This window comes from Tauraco erythrolophus, chromosome 9, assembly GCF_009769465.1.
Source record: "Tauraco erythrolophus isolate bTauEry1 chromosome 9, bTauEry1.pri, whole genome shotgun sequence".
In the NCBI taxonomy this organism is placed as follows: domain Eukaryota; kingdom Metazoa; phylum Chordata; class Aves; order Musophagiformes; family Musophagidae; genus Tauraco; species Tauraco erythrolophus.
This window is the reverse complement of record NC_141473.1, coordinates 33,692,005-33,710,246: the sequence shown is the minus strand read 5'-3', so window position 1 is coordinate 33,710,246 and position 18,242 is coordinate 33,692,005. Positions and strand designations below refer to the sequence as shown.

The window sequence follows — 18,242 nt, the reverse complement described above, 5'->3', positions numbered from 1 at the left end:
TGTTTCTCTAAAGGCTGCAGTACCACACAGCAGTTTGTTTTTCTGCAAACTGCAACAGCAAGGGAGAATTTAAAATAGTCATTCCATAAAAAATTATGAGGATTCATAAAAACATATTTGTTTAAAAAGTTAAAGACATTCAGTTTCTGGCTGTGGGCTTTTTAGTTGAAAATTATGTAAAAATACTTTCACAAAAACATCATTTACCAAAAAATCATGATTTGAAATGAATTTTGATGGACTTAGTGGACTTACGTGCTGATTGGAGACATTCAACAGGATCTGCATTCTAGTGGAGAATATTTGTGGTGTTCCAGGTAAACAGTTTATTGTTCAGTACATAACATTTGCACCTATAAAAAGCTTTATAAAGAGAGAGAATTGCTGAAAGAACCAAATAGATTAGGGCTGAAATATTGTAGAAAAGACTCATACAAACTACAAATTAAAATATTTATAACTTGTATCAAAATTGCAATCAAACTCCTAATCATAAGATAAAAAAATAGTGGTATCACATCTATCCCTTTGGGATGAGCATATTTGGTTTCAAACTATATGGGAGATGTGATTTTGCTGTATGTATATGTTATCAAGTAGGTTGTTTTAGCAAATCAAATGTACAGTGAAGCATCAGCATGTTACAATATACAGGGGCAATGGATTTAAACTTAAAATGGGTAGATCTAAGGAAGAAATTCTTCACTCTGAGGGTGGTGAAGCACTGGAATAGGTTACCCAGAGAATTTGTTGGTGACCCATCCCTGGACGTGTTCAAGGCCAGGTTGGATGAGGCTTTGAGCAACCTGATCAAGGGGAAGGTGTCCCTGCACATGGCAGGGGGGTTGGAACTAGGTGATCTTTAAGGTTCCTGCAACCCAAACCATTCTATGATTTGATGGTATGTGGTCAAAAGAAATATAGTTTCCCCACTTTGGCTTCGAATGAGGCTTAAAAGAGACAGTTTTATGAGATACCAATGTGAGAACGGTCACTGCCAAGCATTCCCATTTTCAGAGGGTTAAAGCTCCACTTAAAGTAGAAGGAAAGCTACAGCTTTGGGAAGTCTGCAAGGACAGTATGCATGCAAAATGGCCAAGGATCACGGGACATGGTTTCTTTTTAAAGGCTTAAGCCCTGTTTGAGCATAATGAAAGGTTGATTTGATGATTTGCTTTTTCCCACTCAGATTTTGGCTCGCAGACTGCCATCAAGTACTAGAGACTGTTGGGTTGGCAACACAGCTTTATAGAGAATTAATATGTGTTCCTTATATGGCAAAGTTTGTGATATTTGCCAAAATGAATGACCCTGTGGAATCCAATTTGCGTTGCTTCTGCATGACCGATGACAAAGTGGACAAAACTTTGGAGCAACAAGAGAACTTCGAAGAAGTTGCAAGAAGCAAAGACATTGAGGTATATTTCTTACCCACAGCTGGCTTCCTCCTTATCAGTGGACAAATGTGTTTTTCAAGTGACAACAGGTTCTGCAAAAGCTGTTATATGCCCAGTTAAAGGCTCACAGCAAGGTTATGTCAAAAAATTTCTTTAAAGGAGGCCAAAAAAGGACAAGGCAAGGGGAGCATGTGGACCTGTTTCCAAATGGATGCCCCAGGCCAGGCTGCAGTCAGTTTTGCATGCAGTTCTGTCAAGTAGCCCTGGTTGGGCTTTGCAGATGGCTCACCTGGAATTGCTTCTCATTGGCCCCACAGACACACGGTCATGAGTAGGGCTGGTTTGTGGTGAATACATAGTCACAAGCACTGTTTCTTGAAGGAAATCTATGCATTCTTACTCCAGAAAAGCCACTCATGTAGGTTTCCCAAACCACCTGCACTCGTAATACCTTGCCATAATGCACAGTGATTTTCTAATTTAAGTTAATCTGAGTGGTGACTTGTGTCAAGCCTAAGAACTATGAGGGAGAAGTCAGGATACACTTACGTGCATGGATCTACTATGAGAAGAGGTTTTATTGACTTTTTTTTTTTCCTTTGATAGGTTCTGGAAGGAAAACCTATTTATGTTGATTGCTATGGAAATCTGGCCCCTTTGACTAAAGGAGGACAGCAGCTTGTTTTTAATTTTTATGCTTTCAAAGAAAATAGACTGCCATTCTCTATCAAGGTAAAAGCAAAACAAGCCAAATAATTCTGCTGATGTTTCCCCCCACCCCCCTAATGATAACACTTTTTCAGCCCCATAGGACTAACTTGTTCCAAGGATGTAATCGTCATTGTTTAATATGTGAATGACATGGACAGGGTGCTTTGCATGAAGCCACAAAACAGCTGCTGGCAGAGCTGGAACCAGAATACCCATGTTATGGATTCACAGCCTTTTATTAAAACCATATCTCAAGTTAAACCTCCAGAATACTACTAGTAGATCACTATTTCCCAGGGACTAAGCAAAGGACATACATTCAAAAACATACTGTACAGCAGAACAGCCTCCAAAAAACTGTGTGCAGACTGTTCATCTCTAAATTACCATGAGCAGATGCTCACTTTCTTTAGTCTTATCATAGCTGCCATGCAAAAGAAGTTTTTAAGTATTTTGATGAGCACAAGTGCAAAACCTGGCAGAAAAAAATGAAGGTAAGCAGAAAATGTCTCTCCGTGATATTCCAGTATAAAACTATCTGGTTGTACTCACTCAACAGCTTGTCTTGCATGGATTTACCACCAGAGCTTTAGGCTGATCTAACTCTATCATGGTAACACCTTTTCTCCTTCAGCAGGTAAGGCTGAGCTTCAGCTCAGTAACATTAGTTTTTACCCATTAGACAGCTTCTTGTAGAAAGAAACTCTGAGAAACTATCCAGAAACCTTTTCTAAGTATCTGAATTACTACATATTACTATACTGTACTAAAATTTCTTTTCTAGGTAAGAGACACCAGCCAGGAACCTTGTGGTCGACTATCATTTTTGAAAGAACCAAAGACTACAAAAGGACTGCCACAAACAGCTGTTTGCAACTTGAATATCACTCTGCCAGCACACAAAAAGGTATTTGTTAGAAAAAGTAAACATTTTCCTTAGGGTTGGGTTGGTTTTATTTTTGCTCCTTTAGTTTTTGTCTTTTTTTTTTTTTTCCTGCTAGTGATAAAGAAACCCTGTGAAATGTCAGTAAAGAGAATGCTTTGGAATATGATAAAGGCTTTTTAAATTTATGTTTTATTGGTTTCCTGTATGTAGAACGCTTTTAAAGTCTCTTGTTACTGTGGTGTCAAATTCCTATAATTTTTATGATTCTGTTTACAGCTCATGCTTCCGCCTGCAAGTCATAGGTTTATGCTTTCAGTAATGTCACGTGTTGATTTGCATTGGATGTAAGATCTTTTTGTTTCTTTTGTGTTGACATTTGGATTTGCTTTGCCTTATAAATCAGCTTGCATTTTGTGCTCCCAATTTGGTCCTTTTCATATCCTGATATTCTTTTCCCTGCTGTCCATTATAATATTCCTTGTCTCTGCAATGCATCTTGGGACCAAAAGGAAACAGAGTCAGATCAAGATGATGAGGTAATATAAACACTGTCTTCTGTTTTTATTTCCTTCAGATTTAGTGAAGAAAAGTAATATGTTGTAGAAAAAACAAACAGCTATTTTTAACTATGGCATTGAAATGATACCTACAGAATAACCATATCCTCATTGAATAATAGCAGTCTAAAGTTTAACTCATTTTCTTCTGAAAAAGGATATAATTATAAAATTCAGACCAAGCAAATTTTTGGCAAAATCAAGAAGAGTTTAGTGGATATGATTTTACCTCTTGAAATAATACTGCCAGTGCTTTGCTAACTTAAATTTCTGAGAAGGAAAGAAGTATTGCTGAGGCCGCAATAGTGGCCTGTAATATTTTACTTCTGAAAATAAACTGTATTCTTCTGAAAAAGCAAAATAGCCAAGAACAATTTCTAAATATTGTGTACAAATCTATTTTCAAATAAACCTCAGATATTTGCAGCTTAAAAATAGACTACTTGCTGGAAACTGCAACATTAGACTGTCAGGAAATTGAGTGGGTTTTACACATTAGAGGTAGTAATAAATGAGGTTACCTTATAAAAGAAACTACATAGAGGTATCCCTTTTACCTAGCAGCAAAGTTTTCTTCTCTTCCTAGTGGCAAATAAATAGCAGTAGCCATCTGCTGATTAAAATAATAAAACCCCAAACACTCCTTACATGTTAAAAAAATAATAGCAGCAACCACATCACTTTGTCTCCACAGGATTTGTTCCAAGTGAAACACAGCTATTATATAGCTATAACAATAGTTTTCTTTCTAAACAAACCATATTTTTAGCCACATAATCAAGTGAGCTGATCTCTGAAGGACTTGTAATATTTAAGACATCACACTAGCAGCAATGCCACTGAACGCAGTGACTTACGATTCAATTTATTAGTTAACAACAGTAGCCTGCTTTCTAATCTGCATCTTTGCATTTTGGGCCTATTAAAATAATCCCCTCCCATGCCTTTTTTTGTCCTTAATGTATTCACTTTAAAGCCAGTGTACATTGTGGTGTATGTGCTTTCAGGACGAATTAATTTGAGGAGAAATATTTGATCGGTCTAAGTTGTATTCTTATAAATGTTTTATGTCTGTATCTGTAGTCTTCTGTGTCGATCTCCTGTTTCTAGCCAAAGGTGGTTTATTTTGCAGAAAATGAATAGTATCATACCATTTCTAGTAGTGTGAAGCAGTTAATATACCAAACGATAATGGGATAATATAGTATCGAGATATATTGAGGCAGGATCATGGGCTACATCTGCTGCCTAAGCTCTTCCACCTCATAAGCAGAGATGTAATCAGGAAGAAACCCGTGGGGTCATCTCTTAGGGTTGCAGTCCCTTCCCTGCTTGCTCCGGTGGGTAGTCATTCACAGCAGGTTTCTCCCATCTCTGATAGCCACGCTCCCTGCTCCACAGTGCCTGACACTCATTACATGGCAGACAAGAATGGAGACCGGCCCTGTCCATTCCCTGCCTGCTTGCCCAGATTTGGCTTCAGCATGCTTTCCTGAAGCCGAACGAGAAACATCCGTTCTCCCTTGTGGGGACATGTACTGCAAAGTGCGGCCCATCGTGCCGAGGTTTGGTGATTACTCTGTTCAGCTGGGAGACAGCGATACTAAAGGCACTAAACAGAATTATGTTTTGTTGCAGACGGAGAAAGCCGACCGGCGCCAGAACTTTGTCTCCCTTGCTTTACGTAAGCGCTACAGCTATCTGACTGAGCCTGGAATGAGTGAGTTGCTCTTACCAAAGTACTAAACAATGTATACATGATTTTACATAAGAAGAGACATTTTTTCTATAAAATTTGTATTTGGTGTCACTTTGGAAAAAAGGAAAAAAGAAAAAAACACCTATCTAAAACAAAACTCTTGGATGGTCTGTGAACTCTTGTGTTGTGAGAGCTTGAAGAATCCTGACTGGCAAATCACATGTGTTAGTTTAGTAAAAATATAGTAAGTTTTACAAATGCCGTGTATCTCCAGAGGAGTAGGATTGCACATAGGAGTAGGATTGCACATTGCTGTCAAAAAAATTCTGTTCCTCTTCCCTTTGAAAGGTTAGAGAGAGCTGCTGTGGAAGGGAGTGGTATGCAAAAGTTCAGCAAGGCTGGAGAGTGCCATTCAGATAAGTGCGTAAATGTTTAGATGCTTAGCCAAAATGGACTCTCTCATATTTTATATTTTCCCTCTTCTTTCTCCTCCCCTTCCCTTTTTCCTCTGTTCCCTGCAGATGCTTTTTATTCTCTAGCACCGCACATTGCTTCCTCTTAAACTTATGTTTCCCCTTGACCAGACCTGTGGCATTCCTTTCCTGCCCTGTTAAATACAATAATGTATTTGGCTTAGCTTTTCTTCCCTCACCTCTCCTGTCTGAGATTGACTGCTATTGTTACCCATTCCCAGGCTTTTTCTTGCCTTTTTTTCCATTGTGACTTCTCAGTTGCTACCCTGCAACAGACCCTTTGATATGATTCCATAAAATCCATAGACAAACTTCATCGGGTCTTGGGAGTTCCCACTGGATGGCTGCTGTTTAATTATCCTCTAAGATCTGTGGCTTCTTTGGATCAGATGTGCTCCAGAATATATTACACTTCTCAGGCCTGGAAGAAGACTTCAAGCATATAACATCTGAAGAAGCTATCAGATCTGCTGAGACATCTTGAATGGACGGTTAAGGTATCGTCAAAGGCTTGATGGGAACTGAGAGAGCGGGAAAAGGAAGTTGCCTGAAAGGTGTTTGATGACTGTGTATGTTGATTACAGTTAGTTTTTCAGGTCTTATTAGGGAGGGAAGGGGAAAAAGTAGTCTTATTTATTTGCCAAAGGTCCATTAAGTTTCATTTGCAAAAAGTTGGAGGGGAAAAAAACTAAACCTGCTTGAGCTGCGCACAAAAAAAAAAGATGGGTTAACACAGTGGCAGTTCCTGACCATTCTTTAACTATTCTATCCCTTTTGGCAATGTGTACTGCTTAAGGCTGTGAGCCACCCAAAAAGGGTGTGCAAAAATTATTGTGTTTGCCAGGCAAGATCATAGATAGTGGTCTGGCCATCAGTCTGAGTGCCACCTCCTGTGCACGTGTAGCATGTAGTTAGCAACTGCCACTGTCACCTGCCCCATGCTGGTGTGAGGTGAGGATGTGGTCTTGGAGATGCAGCTCTTCTAGAAAGCACACGCTACTCAGCACAGAGCCAGGGCTGCTGCTGTGGCTGCTTTACACCGCAGGGTGTTTGCTCCAGTTATTGGATATGAGTGATGAATCTCTACCTATTTCCAATGAACTTGATGGCACAGCTCCTGCAGTTTTGGTAGCAGCAGGGGTTGTTCTGTTTTACTCACACAAGCTCATGCATGCATGCATGTACCCATATACAGATTTTTTTCCCTTTGCACCCCTGCCAGTGCTAGTGCAGAAGAGAGTGAGGCAGGTGGGATATTCACCTGCCTCCCTGTCCTTACCTCTGCTCAGGGAAGGACCAAAGGGCCTCTCTGCTCTTCCCAACCATGAGGTCCCCACAGAAGAAGAGTGCTGCATTGGTTAAGTTTGCTCAGTCCTGGCTGTTTGATTGCAGCTGAAGAGGAGCTGAGCTGAGCTGGGGCCACTTGTATGGGGCCACTCAGCGCTTTCAATTACCAGCTGCAAGCAAGGACGTGTAGTTTGGTGCACAGAAGGTAGTAACTAACATCTGTTTTCTGATAAAATCTTGGATGCAGAGTGATGGAAACTGTTAAGGCCAAGAGTGTCCAGTAGCCAAAAAGGGCTGTTATATAAAACAACTCTTTAAAATATTTTCCCACTCTAAAGTCTTGCATGGTTGTGGGGATTTCTTTGCTATTTCAAAATAGTAAAATTGCCCAGTTCCCCGCTGTTTGAGTTATGTCATAGCTGCACACACTGGTAAATCACTCAATTTTCTTTGTACCAGCTCTTCTCAACTGCAATAAGAAACACAGAAAAAGCATCTCAAACGTGTCTGAATCTGTCATTTAACAGGAGAAAGAGCAGTTAAGAGGGAAGCCTGTTGGTTTTATTGCCTCACTAGCCAGTTGTGATGGACTGGCTCATCACAGCGCAGTGGGGTCCTGCTAAAGACATTTCCAAACACAAACTTCTGAACAAGTTATTTTGCTGTTAGTTCTTGTCAGAATGATTTTGGGGTTTGTTTCTTGGACTTGAGACTGTAAGAACTTTTGGTGAATGTTAGCAGCTGCTGTTAATTAATCTTCATAATAAAGTCTAGCTCATTCAATGAAGTACACTATGTTTTATTCTTTGAGGGGAAAAAAGAAGTATGTTTGCACTTAAAATTGCAAGGAAAAAGGAATGTTTCTTGACATAGACTGTGCCAGTCAGGCCTAGTATTCAAGCTCTCTTCAACCTAAATGTTCTCATATTGCAATATCACTAGCCATCCACAGTGCCTTCTGGGCTTCGATTGGCTTCTGTAGGACCAGCGCATAGCTCCTTGCAGGATATGGACCTGTGGTATACTGAATATTCACTATTCTATAAGAGTGTGTGTGCTTTTAAGTTTAGCAGTTTAGTATTAGCCTTGTTAAGCTTCTTTCACTGTAAGTTGCTGTCTGTCTATAAGACAGATAAAGCAGGTTTGACAAATTATTAGTGTCACCTCAGAGAAAGGTATGTTGAATAAGTTGTTTGGATATTTTAACTCCATTTCTAAGTCCAACTTTAAAGAAAAAAAAGCCCTCTAAGTTACTTTGAGTCTCCACTCTCTGAATGTTACTGCTGTATCAGAGGATATGTATGCTGTAATGGGATTCCCACAAATGCTGTCTTCTGGCATGAGTACCTCCTGTGATGCAAAATGTGATTGATGATGATTTTGTTCGAAATGCCTATTAATAAGCTGAGTGTTCTGGAGGATGATAACAGTTAACAGGTTTGTCCTTGCCAGGAAGTTTTTGCATAACACATTGTTCTTTGACTGCTTTTCTAATGTTACCTTTTGAGAAATGTAAAGTTGAACAGGTCTGTCTTTGAGCTGATACAAGAAAACTCCTCAAAAGGTACCAAGACACTACATCTTGTAGAAAAAGTGTACTCTTCTTTTAACGGCCTCTTGTGAAATGGTTTTGTAAAGTTTATATATTTGTGCTTAATACAGCATACAAATGTATTAATCTGTGTGCTCGTTTTGACATGATATACTGTGCATGAATAAAACCTGATTCAGTTGCTTTGCTTGCTCACGTTTATCATATACCATATTTTCCATATTTCATGTATGACATATGCTTCTTAAAATCATTTCATGTGAAGTTTTACTTTAGTTTTTACCAAACAAAAGGAATATCGCATGAGAAACAAATTCAAAAGTTCCTTTTATTTATTTATTTTTATTATTTTTTTAAAATATTGACTCAGAAAAGCTCTTGCTCTTATTGGCTTTGTGAGTGTGAAGCATATCCGAATTGTGCATGGGAGATACAGATTTGAATTTATTCCAGTTGCTTCACAGTTTGCACATCAATTGCCTGTCACTTAAAGGAATTTTGGGTTCTGCATGAAATAGTTCCGAGTGGTTTAACAAAAAAGATTTTAGCTATATAATGTCATTTTACACAAGTTTATATTTTGTATAGGTTCAATATCTGAATAGAACAACAACAACAGAAATTATTAAAAGGATAATTCTGATAGTTGCACAAAGCAGAGACATACCTAAACAGGCAAAATAGTACTGATACAAATGTTTCAGAAGTAACACACCAGAAAGTCAATAGGAAGTAAGAGAAGAAATTCTGATGTGGTTTTATTTTTACCTTATGGATTCCTTCTTTGTGTTTTCTGTTCTTCATTGTTTGCAGATTTGGTTGCTATGTGCTTTCTGTCTTTCATTTCATGTTGCTTTTTGGTTTGGGCCTGTCACCAGTATATGGCTCGTTCCTACTTTATTATTTCCTTTTTAAATCTTCTTTTGCCTCCTTCATCCTGACTCATGCAAACAATTGTACTTGCTTTTTGTAATATTACAACGTTTACTGACCAATTTTCTTCTCTGGTCTCTCTGTTTTTCAATCATTTTTGTTGATTTTATGTTTGATTTTAATTTAACAATTTAAGAAACAGTTGAACGGAGTGCAGGAGCAACAAGATCTCTACCTGCTACTTACTCATACAAGCCATTCTTTTCAACACGGCCATATCAGTCATGGACAACAGCTCCAATTACAGTGCCTGGGCAAACCAAATCAGGCTTTACTTCCTTATCAAGCTCTTCCTCTAACACTCCTACAGCTTCCCCATTAAAATCAATATGGTCTGTTTCTTCTGCTTCTCCAATCAAATCCACATTAGGAGCTTCTACCACATCTTCAGTTAAATCTGTTAGTGATGTAGCATCTCCGATTAGATCGTTTCGGACAATCTCTTCACCAATAAAAACTGTGGTATCGCAGCCTCCATACAATATACAGGTTACTTCAGGCTCTTTCGTCAGAGCTCCCGCAGTCACAGAAGCTGCTAGTTTAAAAGGGCTGGCATCCACTACCACATTCCCCTCTCGGACATCTCCAGTGACTACAGCAGGATCTCTCTTGGAGAGATCGTCCATAACCATGACGCCTCCAGCATCCCCCAAATCCAACATTAACATGTACTCTTCAAGTTTGCCACTTAAATCGGTCATCACATCAGCATCTTCACTTTTATCGTCCCCTCTAAAGTCAGTGGTGTCACCTGCTAAGTCAGTAGTTGATGCTGTTTCATCCTCTAAAGTCATGATGACCTCGTCTCTCTCATCGCCAGCAAAACATGTAGCTGGGCACACAGATGTACCATTGCTTAATGGATCTGTGTCACCTCTGAAATACCCATCTTCTACCAACTTAATAAATGGATCCAAAGCTGCAGCTGTTCTTCAAGACAAGATCGCTGTAGCTGCACATTCTGCAAGTTGTGCTGCTAATGCAGTTGCTGACACAGCTGAGAGAGTGTTTTCAACAGCTACAACAATGTCATTTTCTCCACTCAGGTCATTTGTGTCTTCAGCACCATCAGCTTTCCAGTCAATAAGAACTCCTCCTGCAGGTGCTTTGTACACAGCCCTTGGGTCAATATCTGCAACTACCTCATCAGTAACTTCATCAACAATAACAGTGCCAGTATATTCTGTAGTCAATGTTTTGTCTGAACCAGCATTGAAGAAGCTCCCAGAGTCATCTTCACTTACAAAATCAGCTGCTGCGTTACTGTCGCCTATTAAAACATTGACTACAGAGGCACGCACACAGCCTCCCTTTAATAGAACTTCATCTCCGATAAAATCATCCTTGTTTTTAGCACCCTCTGCTCTCAAATTGTCCACACCATCTTCTTTATCCTCCAGTCAGGAGATACTGAAAGATGTTGCTGAAATGAAAGAGGATCTAATAAGAATGACTGCAATATTGCAGACAGATGTCGCAGAGGACAAACCATTCCAACCTGAGATCCCGAAAGAGGGTAGAATTGATGATGAAGAGCCCTTTAAAATTGTTGAGAAAGTAAAAGAGGACTTAGTAAAAGTTAGTGAGATTCTGAAAAAAGATGTGTGTTTAGAAAGTAAAGGGTCCGCTAAAGTATCCAAAAGTGATCAAGGACACCTGTCCGAGGATGACTGGGTAGAGTTCAGTACAGAGGAGATTGATGAAGCGAGACAGCAAGCTTTGACAAGCCCTCCTATACCTGTTCCAGAGAAGGTCCAAATTAAAACTAAAACCATGTCGGAAAAGGATTATAACTTGTCAAAGGTTATTGATTACTTAGCAAATGATATCGGTAGCAGTTCACTGACAAACATAAAGTACAAGTTTGAAGAGGGGAAAAAAGAAGGTGAAGAGAGACAAAAACGCGTTTTAAAACCAGCTATTGCTTTGCAGGAGCATAAACTTAAGATGCCTCCAGCCTCCATGAGGCCTTCAACATCAGAAAAGGAGTTATGTAAAATTGCAGATTCCTTTTTTGGAACAGATACTATTTTAGAGTCTCCAGATGACTTTTCTCAACACGATCAAGATAAAAGTCCTTTATCTGACAGCGGCTTTGAAACGAGAAGTGAAAAGACACCTTCTGCCCCTCAAAGTGCAGAAAGCACAGGGCCAAAACCACTTTTCCATGATGTACCCATCCCTCCTGTCATTACAGAAACAAGAACTGAAGTAGTTCATGTTATCCGCAGCTACGAACCATCGTCCGAAGAAATTCCAGAGCAGAAAGCAGAGGAGTTACCAGCCTCAAAACCTGCCCCTACGTTTATGGAGCTAGAGCAAAAACCTGCTGGATCTATTAAAGAGAAGGTTAAAGCTTTTCAGATGAAAGCTAGCAGCAGTGAAGAAGATGACCACAAGTGTGTTCTTAGTAAAGGTGTCCGAGTAAAAGAAGAAACTCATATCACTACGACGACTAGGATGGTTTATCATAAACCTCCATGCACTGAAAGCACGTCTGAAAGAATTGAGGAAACAATGTCTGTTCATGATATAATGAAAGCCTTTCAGTCTGGACGTGACCCTTCCAAAGAACTGGCAGGTCTGTTTGAACATAAATCATCAGTAACATCCGATGTTAGCAAGTCTGCTGAAACTTCACCACAACATGCAGAGAAGGACAGCAAAATGAAACCCAAACTGGAGCGAATAATAGAGGTCCATATTGAAAAAGGTAATCAGGCTGAACCTACTGAAGTCATTATTAGAGAAACAAAAAAGCATCCAGAAAAAGAAATGTATGTATATCAGAAAGACTTACCTCGGGGAGATATTAACTTAAAAGAGTTGGAAAAACATGATGCTTTTCCTTGTTCGGATGAACAAGGTCAGCAAGAAGAAGAGGAGCTCACAGCCGAAGAGTCACTTCCTTCTTATCTGGAATCCTCTAGAGTTAACACTCCCGTGTCCCAGGAAGAAGACAGTCGCCCTAGTTCTGCTCAACTCATGTCTGATGACTCTTACAAAACACTGAAGCTTTTGAGTCAGCACTCAATAGAATACCATGATGATGAGTTGTCAGAACTAAGAGGGGAGTCTTACAGGTTTGCCGAGAAAATGCTTCTTTCAGAAAAGCTAGATGTGTCTCATTCTGATACTGAGGAGTCAGTTACTGACCATGCTCTACCCCTTAGTGCAGAGTTACAGGGGTCTGATAAACGATGCAGAGAAAAAGTAGCTACTGTCCCCAAAAAAGAGATTCTCTCCAAAATCTATAAAGATGTATCTGAAAATGGTGTAGGTAAATGTCCAAAGATGATCATTATGATAAAGTGACAGTGTTACACTACACTGGAGATGTTAGTAGTCCAAAACACGCGATGTGGATGCGCTTTACTGAGGACAGATTAGACAGAGGTAGAGAAAAGTTGATATATGAAGACAGGGTGGACAGGACTGTTAAAGAGGCAGAAGAAAAACTGACTGAAGTATCACAGTTTTTTCGGGATAAAACAGAGAAGTTGAACGATGAGCTACAGTCTCCGGAGAAAAAGCAGCATAAAAAAAATGGCAAAGAAATACATTCTAGCCAGAGCTCTGCCAGCAGCAGCCCTGAGAAAGTTCTGCTCTCTGAATTGCCATCGTCCGGTGACGAATGGAGTAAAGCGAAGCAGTACGCACACGATGGGAAATGTTTTCCCAAGGTGGATGAAAGAAAAGCGTCCAGTTTGCCCAGCAGTCCTGAAAAAAGAATATTTGTGCAACCTGCAGAGGACTCTAAACAAACTATGGAACACAAAGGAAGTGCTCAGCAGACTGGAGTACCTGAGGTTTCACAGACTGGATTTCAGCTGAAGCAATCAAAGCTCAGTTCCATTAGGCTTAAATTTGAACAAAGTGTAAGTCCAAGGAGTAAGGACGTAACTCAAGAAGAAAAAAAGCTGGACAGTCAGTCCAAAATTCCGGTAAAGAAATTCCAAGAAAGTAAGTTACCAGTGTATCAGTTTTATTCCAGAGAGAAACACGCAAAGCAAGTCGAGGTCATGGATGGGAGCACAGCTTTACAGAAAGAGGTGAAAACACAGGAAGATTTTGTTCCAGGTAAAGGGAAAGCTATTGAAGACGTTCATGCTTCTGACACACACCACCAAAGAACTGAGATGAGTAAAGGCATGCCGGAGTACTTTTCGGAACCACAGGCAAAAGACTTGGCGTATGGCTCAGACTCAACAACGAAGGGACACTGGGACAAAAAAATCTATAGGACGTGGGAAAGTCCTGGAACTTCTAATCATAAAACACAAAAAGAAAAACTTTCACATGTGCTGGTTCCAGATACAGTAAAAGAAAACCATGTTGATCATGCTGAAGCTAAAACTGATAAAAAAAGTGAATTTATCACTGTGACGGAGCACAAACTGGCGGCAAATGGAATTCATTCAGAAGAAGTGAAGGAAGTGACTGTAAAATCTCCCTCAAAAAGAGTTTTATACAGAGAATTTGTTGTCAGAGAGGGGGAACGTAATGGTGAAGTGGCTGATAAAATATCCAAAAGGAAAGAAGAAATTGCTGTGTCCCATATTCCAGTCAGAATTGTTGAGGAGAAGAGAACCATGCTTGATGGTGTCTACGAACTTTCAGCTAAAGTATCCCAGTCAGCTGTGATTAAGGAGAAAGTTGAGAGGCAGATTGATTATGTGGAAGACGAAAAAATAAAGCATTCAGAAATCAGAAAAGTTACCAAGCAGCAGAGTTCGATAGGTTTAAGTCCTCCGGTTGAGGAAACGGAGATATCCCCTAGCAAGTCACCAGACTCTTTAGAATGTAGTCCAGGAAAGGAATATCCTTCGAGTGAGTTAGTTGAACCAGGTGCCAGTGATTTCTTGGATAAAGTTGCACCGCTAGTAAGCAGTGAGGGAGTGAAAGAAATTAAGACCTTACCTGTTTATGTCAGTTTTGTTCAAGTAGGAAAGCAATACGAGAAAGAGGTGCAACAAGGAAATATAAAAAAAATTGTCAGTCAGGAGAGTAAGACAGTACAAGAGACAAGGGGGACGTTTTACACAGCTAGGCAGCAAAAACAACCTCCTTCTCCACAAGGTAGTCCAGAAGATGACACACTAGAACAAGTGTCCTTTATAGATAGCTCTGGTAAAAGCCCTTTAACACCAGAAACTCCGAGTTCAGAGGAAGTGAGTTACGAGTTTACGTCTAAAACACCTGACTCACTAATAGCTTATATCCCAGGCAAGCCCAGTCCTATACCTGAGGTATCTGAGGAATCAGAGGAGGAAGCAGAGGCTAAGTCAACATCTGTAAAACAGGCAGAAGTTGAGGAACCACAGATTGACAAAGCATTGCCTAACCACATAAATAAGGACTCTAACAAAAGACCCAAAGGTAACAGAGTTGCCTATATTGAATTCCCTCCTCCTCCACCACTGGATGCAGATCAAGGCGAGTCGGAAAAGAAGCCTCACTATTCCACTGAGAGTGAAATGGAGATGACAGAAGTGAACTTGCAAGATGAACATGACAAGTGCCAACTGGCTGAACCTGTCATAAGAGTACAGCCGCCATCTCCTGTGCCACCGGGAGCAGACATCAGTGACTCCAGTGATGATGAATCTCTCTATCAACCTTTTCCACTTAAAAAGTATATGTTCAAACTGAAAGAACTGGAAGATGACCAGAAAGAAACCTCAAAACCCAGAGCCCCTGAAAAGATTGAGAAACAGAAAGAGTTAGGACATCCCACTTCGGGGAAACCCAATGAGTTTGACATTGGGCTTGATTCACCCCAGAACGATGTAGTGCAAAATGGGAATAATAATGACCAGTCTGTCACAGAGTGTTCCATAGCAACCACTGCAGAATTCTCCCATGATACCGATGCGACTGAGATTGACTCTCTTGATGGTTATGATTTGCAAGATGAAGATGATGGTTTAACTGAGAGTGATTCTAAACTTGCAGGTCCGGCAGTCGAAACCAAAAAGGACGTATGGACTACAGAAGGCATTCTAAAGCAAACTGATCGCTCCTTTAGCCAGAGTAAGCTTGAAGTCATTGAGGAGGAAGGCAAGATAGGCCCTGAAGAAGACAAGGCACCTTTGAAGGGTCCAGCTTCTGAAAGAGCTGGAGATAAGAGTGAACAGAAGTCAGGGGCACAGTTTTTCAGTTTGGAAGGCAGACACCCTGACAGGACTGTATTTCCTGATACGTATTTCAGTTACAAAGTAGATGAAGAATTTGCGACACCTTTCAAAACGGTGGCCACCAAGAGTCTAGATTTTGATCCGTGGTCCAATAACCGAAGTGACGATGAAGTGTTTGAGACTAAATCGAGGGATGATGAGGCTAAGCCATTTGGTCTGGCAGTGGAAGACAGATCTCAAGCAACAACACCTGATACAACTCCAGCCAGAACTCCAACAGATGAAAGTACGCCAACTAGCGAGCCCAACCCCTTCCCATTTCATGAAGGGAAGATGTTTGAGATGACTCGCAGTGGTGCAATTGACATGAGCAAGAGGGATTTTGTTGAAGAAAGACTCCAATTTTTTCAGATTGGTGAGCATACTTCTGAAGGGAAGTCAGGGGACAAGGGGGAAGGGGATAAAAGTACAATCACTGCCATCACACAGCCACAGGCAGGGGACAGCACTGTAGAAACAAACCTAGAGAGACCAGTAGAAACAACAGCAGTTGAACATAAGCCCGTCATCCAGGCCAGTGGAGATTGCATGGAACAAACAATTGGTAGTAACTCACTGGAAAAATCATCGGCAGCAGTAAACGCTTCTAAAGTTGATCCCAAATTGCGCACACCAATTAAAATGGGAATTTCTGCTTCCACCATGACTCTGAAGAAAGATGGCCCTGGCGAAGTGACAGATAAGATAGAAGCTGTGATGCCAAGTGGTCAGGGATTAGAAAATGAAACTGTAGCAGTGATTGCGAGTTCAGCTTCTAGCCAGACAAGCTGTAGGCAAACAGAAAACACTGATTTTCCAAAAGATAATTTTAATAACAACAACAATTTGGATTCATCTGCTGTCCCTACAGATGATATTACCTGTAATGTAGTGCTAAAAGAACGTTTGGAACCGAAATGTTCCCTCCAGAAAGCTAATCAAGCGAAAAGCACTTCAGGAAAAGGTACAGGGACAACACAAGGACACAGAGTAAGAGATAAGCAAAAGCCACAAGGAGAGCAGCAAAAGTCAACAGAGTTGGTAGGGGCTAGAGGAAAATCAAAGCTTCCTGTAAAGGCCAGCTCAGTAAAAGAAGTCTTTTCACAAAGTAATCTCCAAAGCAGTACAGGGAGTAAAGTGAGAGGGGCTAGTAAGCCTGACAAAGCAAAACAAAACAATTCTTCTCCCTGTCTAGAAGCAAGGTCTAGGATTCCTGTAAAAAATACACATAGGAGTAATCTAGCTAGAAGAACTCCAGCCCTGCCAAAACAAGAGCAGGTAGAGAAAGAAAAACCAAAACAGCTTCCTTCTAAATTACCAGTAAAGGTAAGATCTACCTCCGTCACCATGACAACAGTTAAAGTAAGGAAAAATCAGCTTAGGGAGGTATGTAAACATTCTATTGAATATTTTAAGGGAATTAGTGGTGAGACATTAAAGCTTGTGGATCGTCTATCTGATGAAGAGAAAAAGATGCAGTCAGAGGTCTCTGATGATGAAGAAGACAGTACATCAAGGAACACATCTTTTTCAGAAGCTACTCAAGTTTACCAGCCTTCCATTACATCGAAGTCTGCTAGAGACATGAGAACAGAGGCAGCACCTATAAAATCAAAGATTGAAAAGGCCGACAGTGAGAGGAGGAGGAGTAAGAGGACTGGTGAGAATGAAGGCAGTCAGGTTTCTGGAGCTCTCATGGCTCACCTCGTGGAGATCAAGCCTAGTTTGTAAAACTTTCAACTTGTTGATCCTAGTGCATGAACTGTTGTGATTGCCTGTGGAGTGACTTAACTGTAGTTTTCATTCTGTCATTGTCATCTGTATGTGCTGTCTTATACTCTTCTTTCTTCCTTTAAAAAAATCCTGTGCTATAGAAAGCTAGTGAAGCATGCCAAAGACATTCATGTAACTCAGAAATTGATGTAACTCAGAAATGGAAAGATTTATTTTGTGACAGCAAATTTATTCTGTCAAAGTAGAGAAAACAGATGTTAATCTGGTCTTGGTGGTTTCCACCAGTCATTGAAAAACTTGTGTACAGTCTAACAGCTAGATTGTCAGCATGTTTGGTTTCATTACACGACATCATGTAGTTTGACATTTGGCTTTACACAGGTGAAAATATAAAAGCTGTGAAAAAAATTTGCTTTGTAGGCTATTAGGACACACAACCATTCTAGTAAACAATATGAGCACCAGTAACTTAGTCAAATTAAAGCTATTATTTATAATAAACCATTGTCCGGTATTGTGGTTTTCTGTGCAAAACCTTTTTAATCGGGAAATTGTAAATCACAGGTCCACAGAGTCCATGTGAACGGACAGATATAAGGATGGCAATTGTAGCCGATCACCTAGGACTTAGCTGGACAGGTAAGATTTTCTGCTTTAATATTGAACTCAGTCTTCACTATTACGTTGCCAGGTAATCCTTTATCAAAAGCCGCAGCAAGGCAGCGTCAGGCTCTCCCGAATTAACAGTGAGCCCAGCCTCTCAAAACATGCAACGTGTTGCTGGGCAAAGCTGCCTAATAGGAAAAGGCTGTGAAGAACTATCCCGTGGTCTTGCAA

General features: G+C 40.3%; 1 protein-coding gene across 1 annotated transcript in view; it reads left to right on the top strand.

Moving 5' to 3' along the window:
• Window positions 1-18,242, top strand: part of ANK3 (ankyrin 3) — a 203,057-nt gene that overhangs the window by 163,408 nt on the left and 21,407 nt on the right. Inside the window, 8 exon segments of the mRNA XM_086616892.1 lie at window positions 1,190-1,418; window positions 2,004-2,129; window positions 2,893-3,015; window positions 3,504-3,530; window positions 5,190-5,271; window positions 9,632-12,775; window positions 12,778-17,331; window positions 17,970-18,044. Of these exon segments, the coding sequence (XP_086473018.1) occupies window positions 1,190-1,418; window positions 2,004-2,129; window positions 2,893-3,015; window positions 3,504-3,530; window positions 5,190-5,271; window positions 9,632-12,775; window positions 12,778-17,331; window positions 17,970-18,044 (8,360 nt within the window).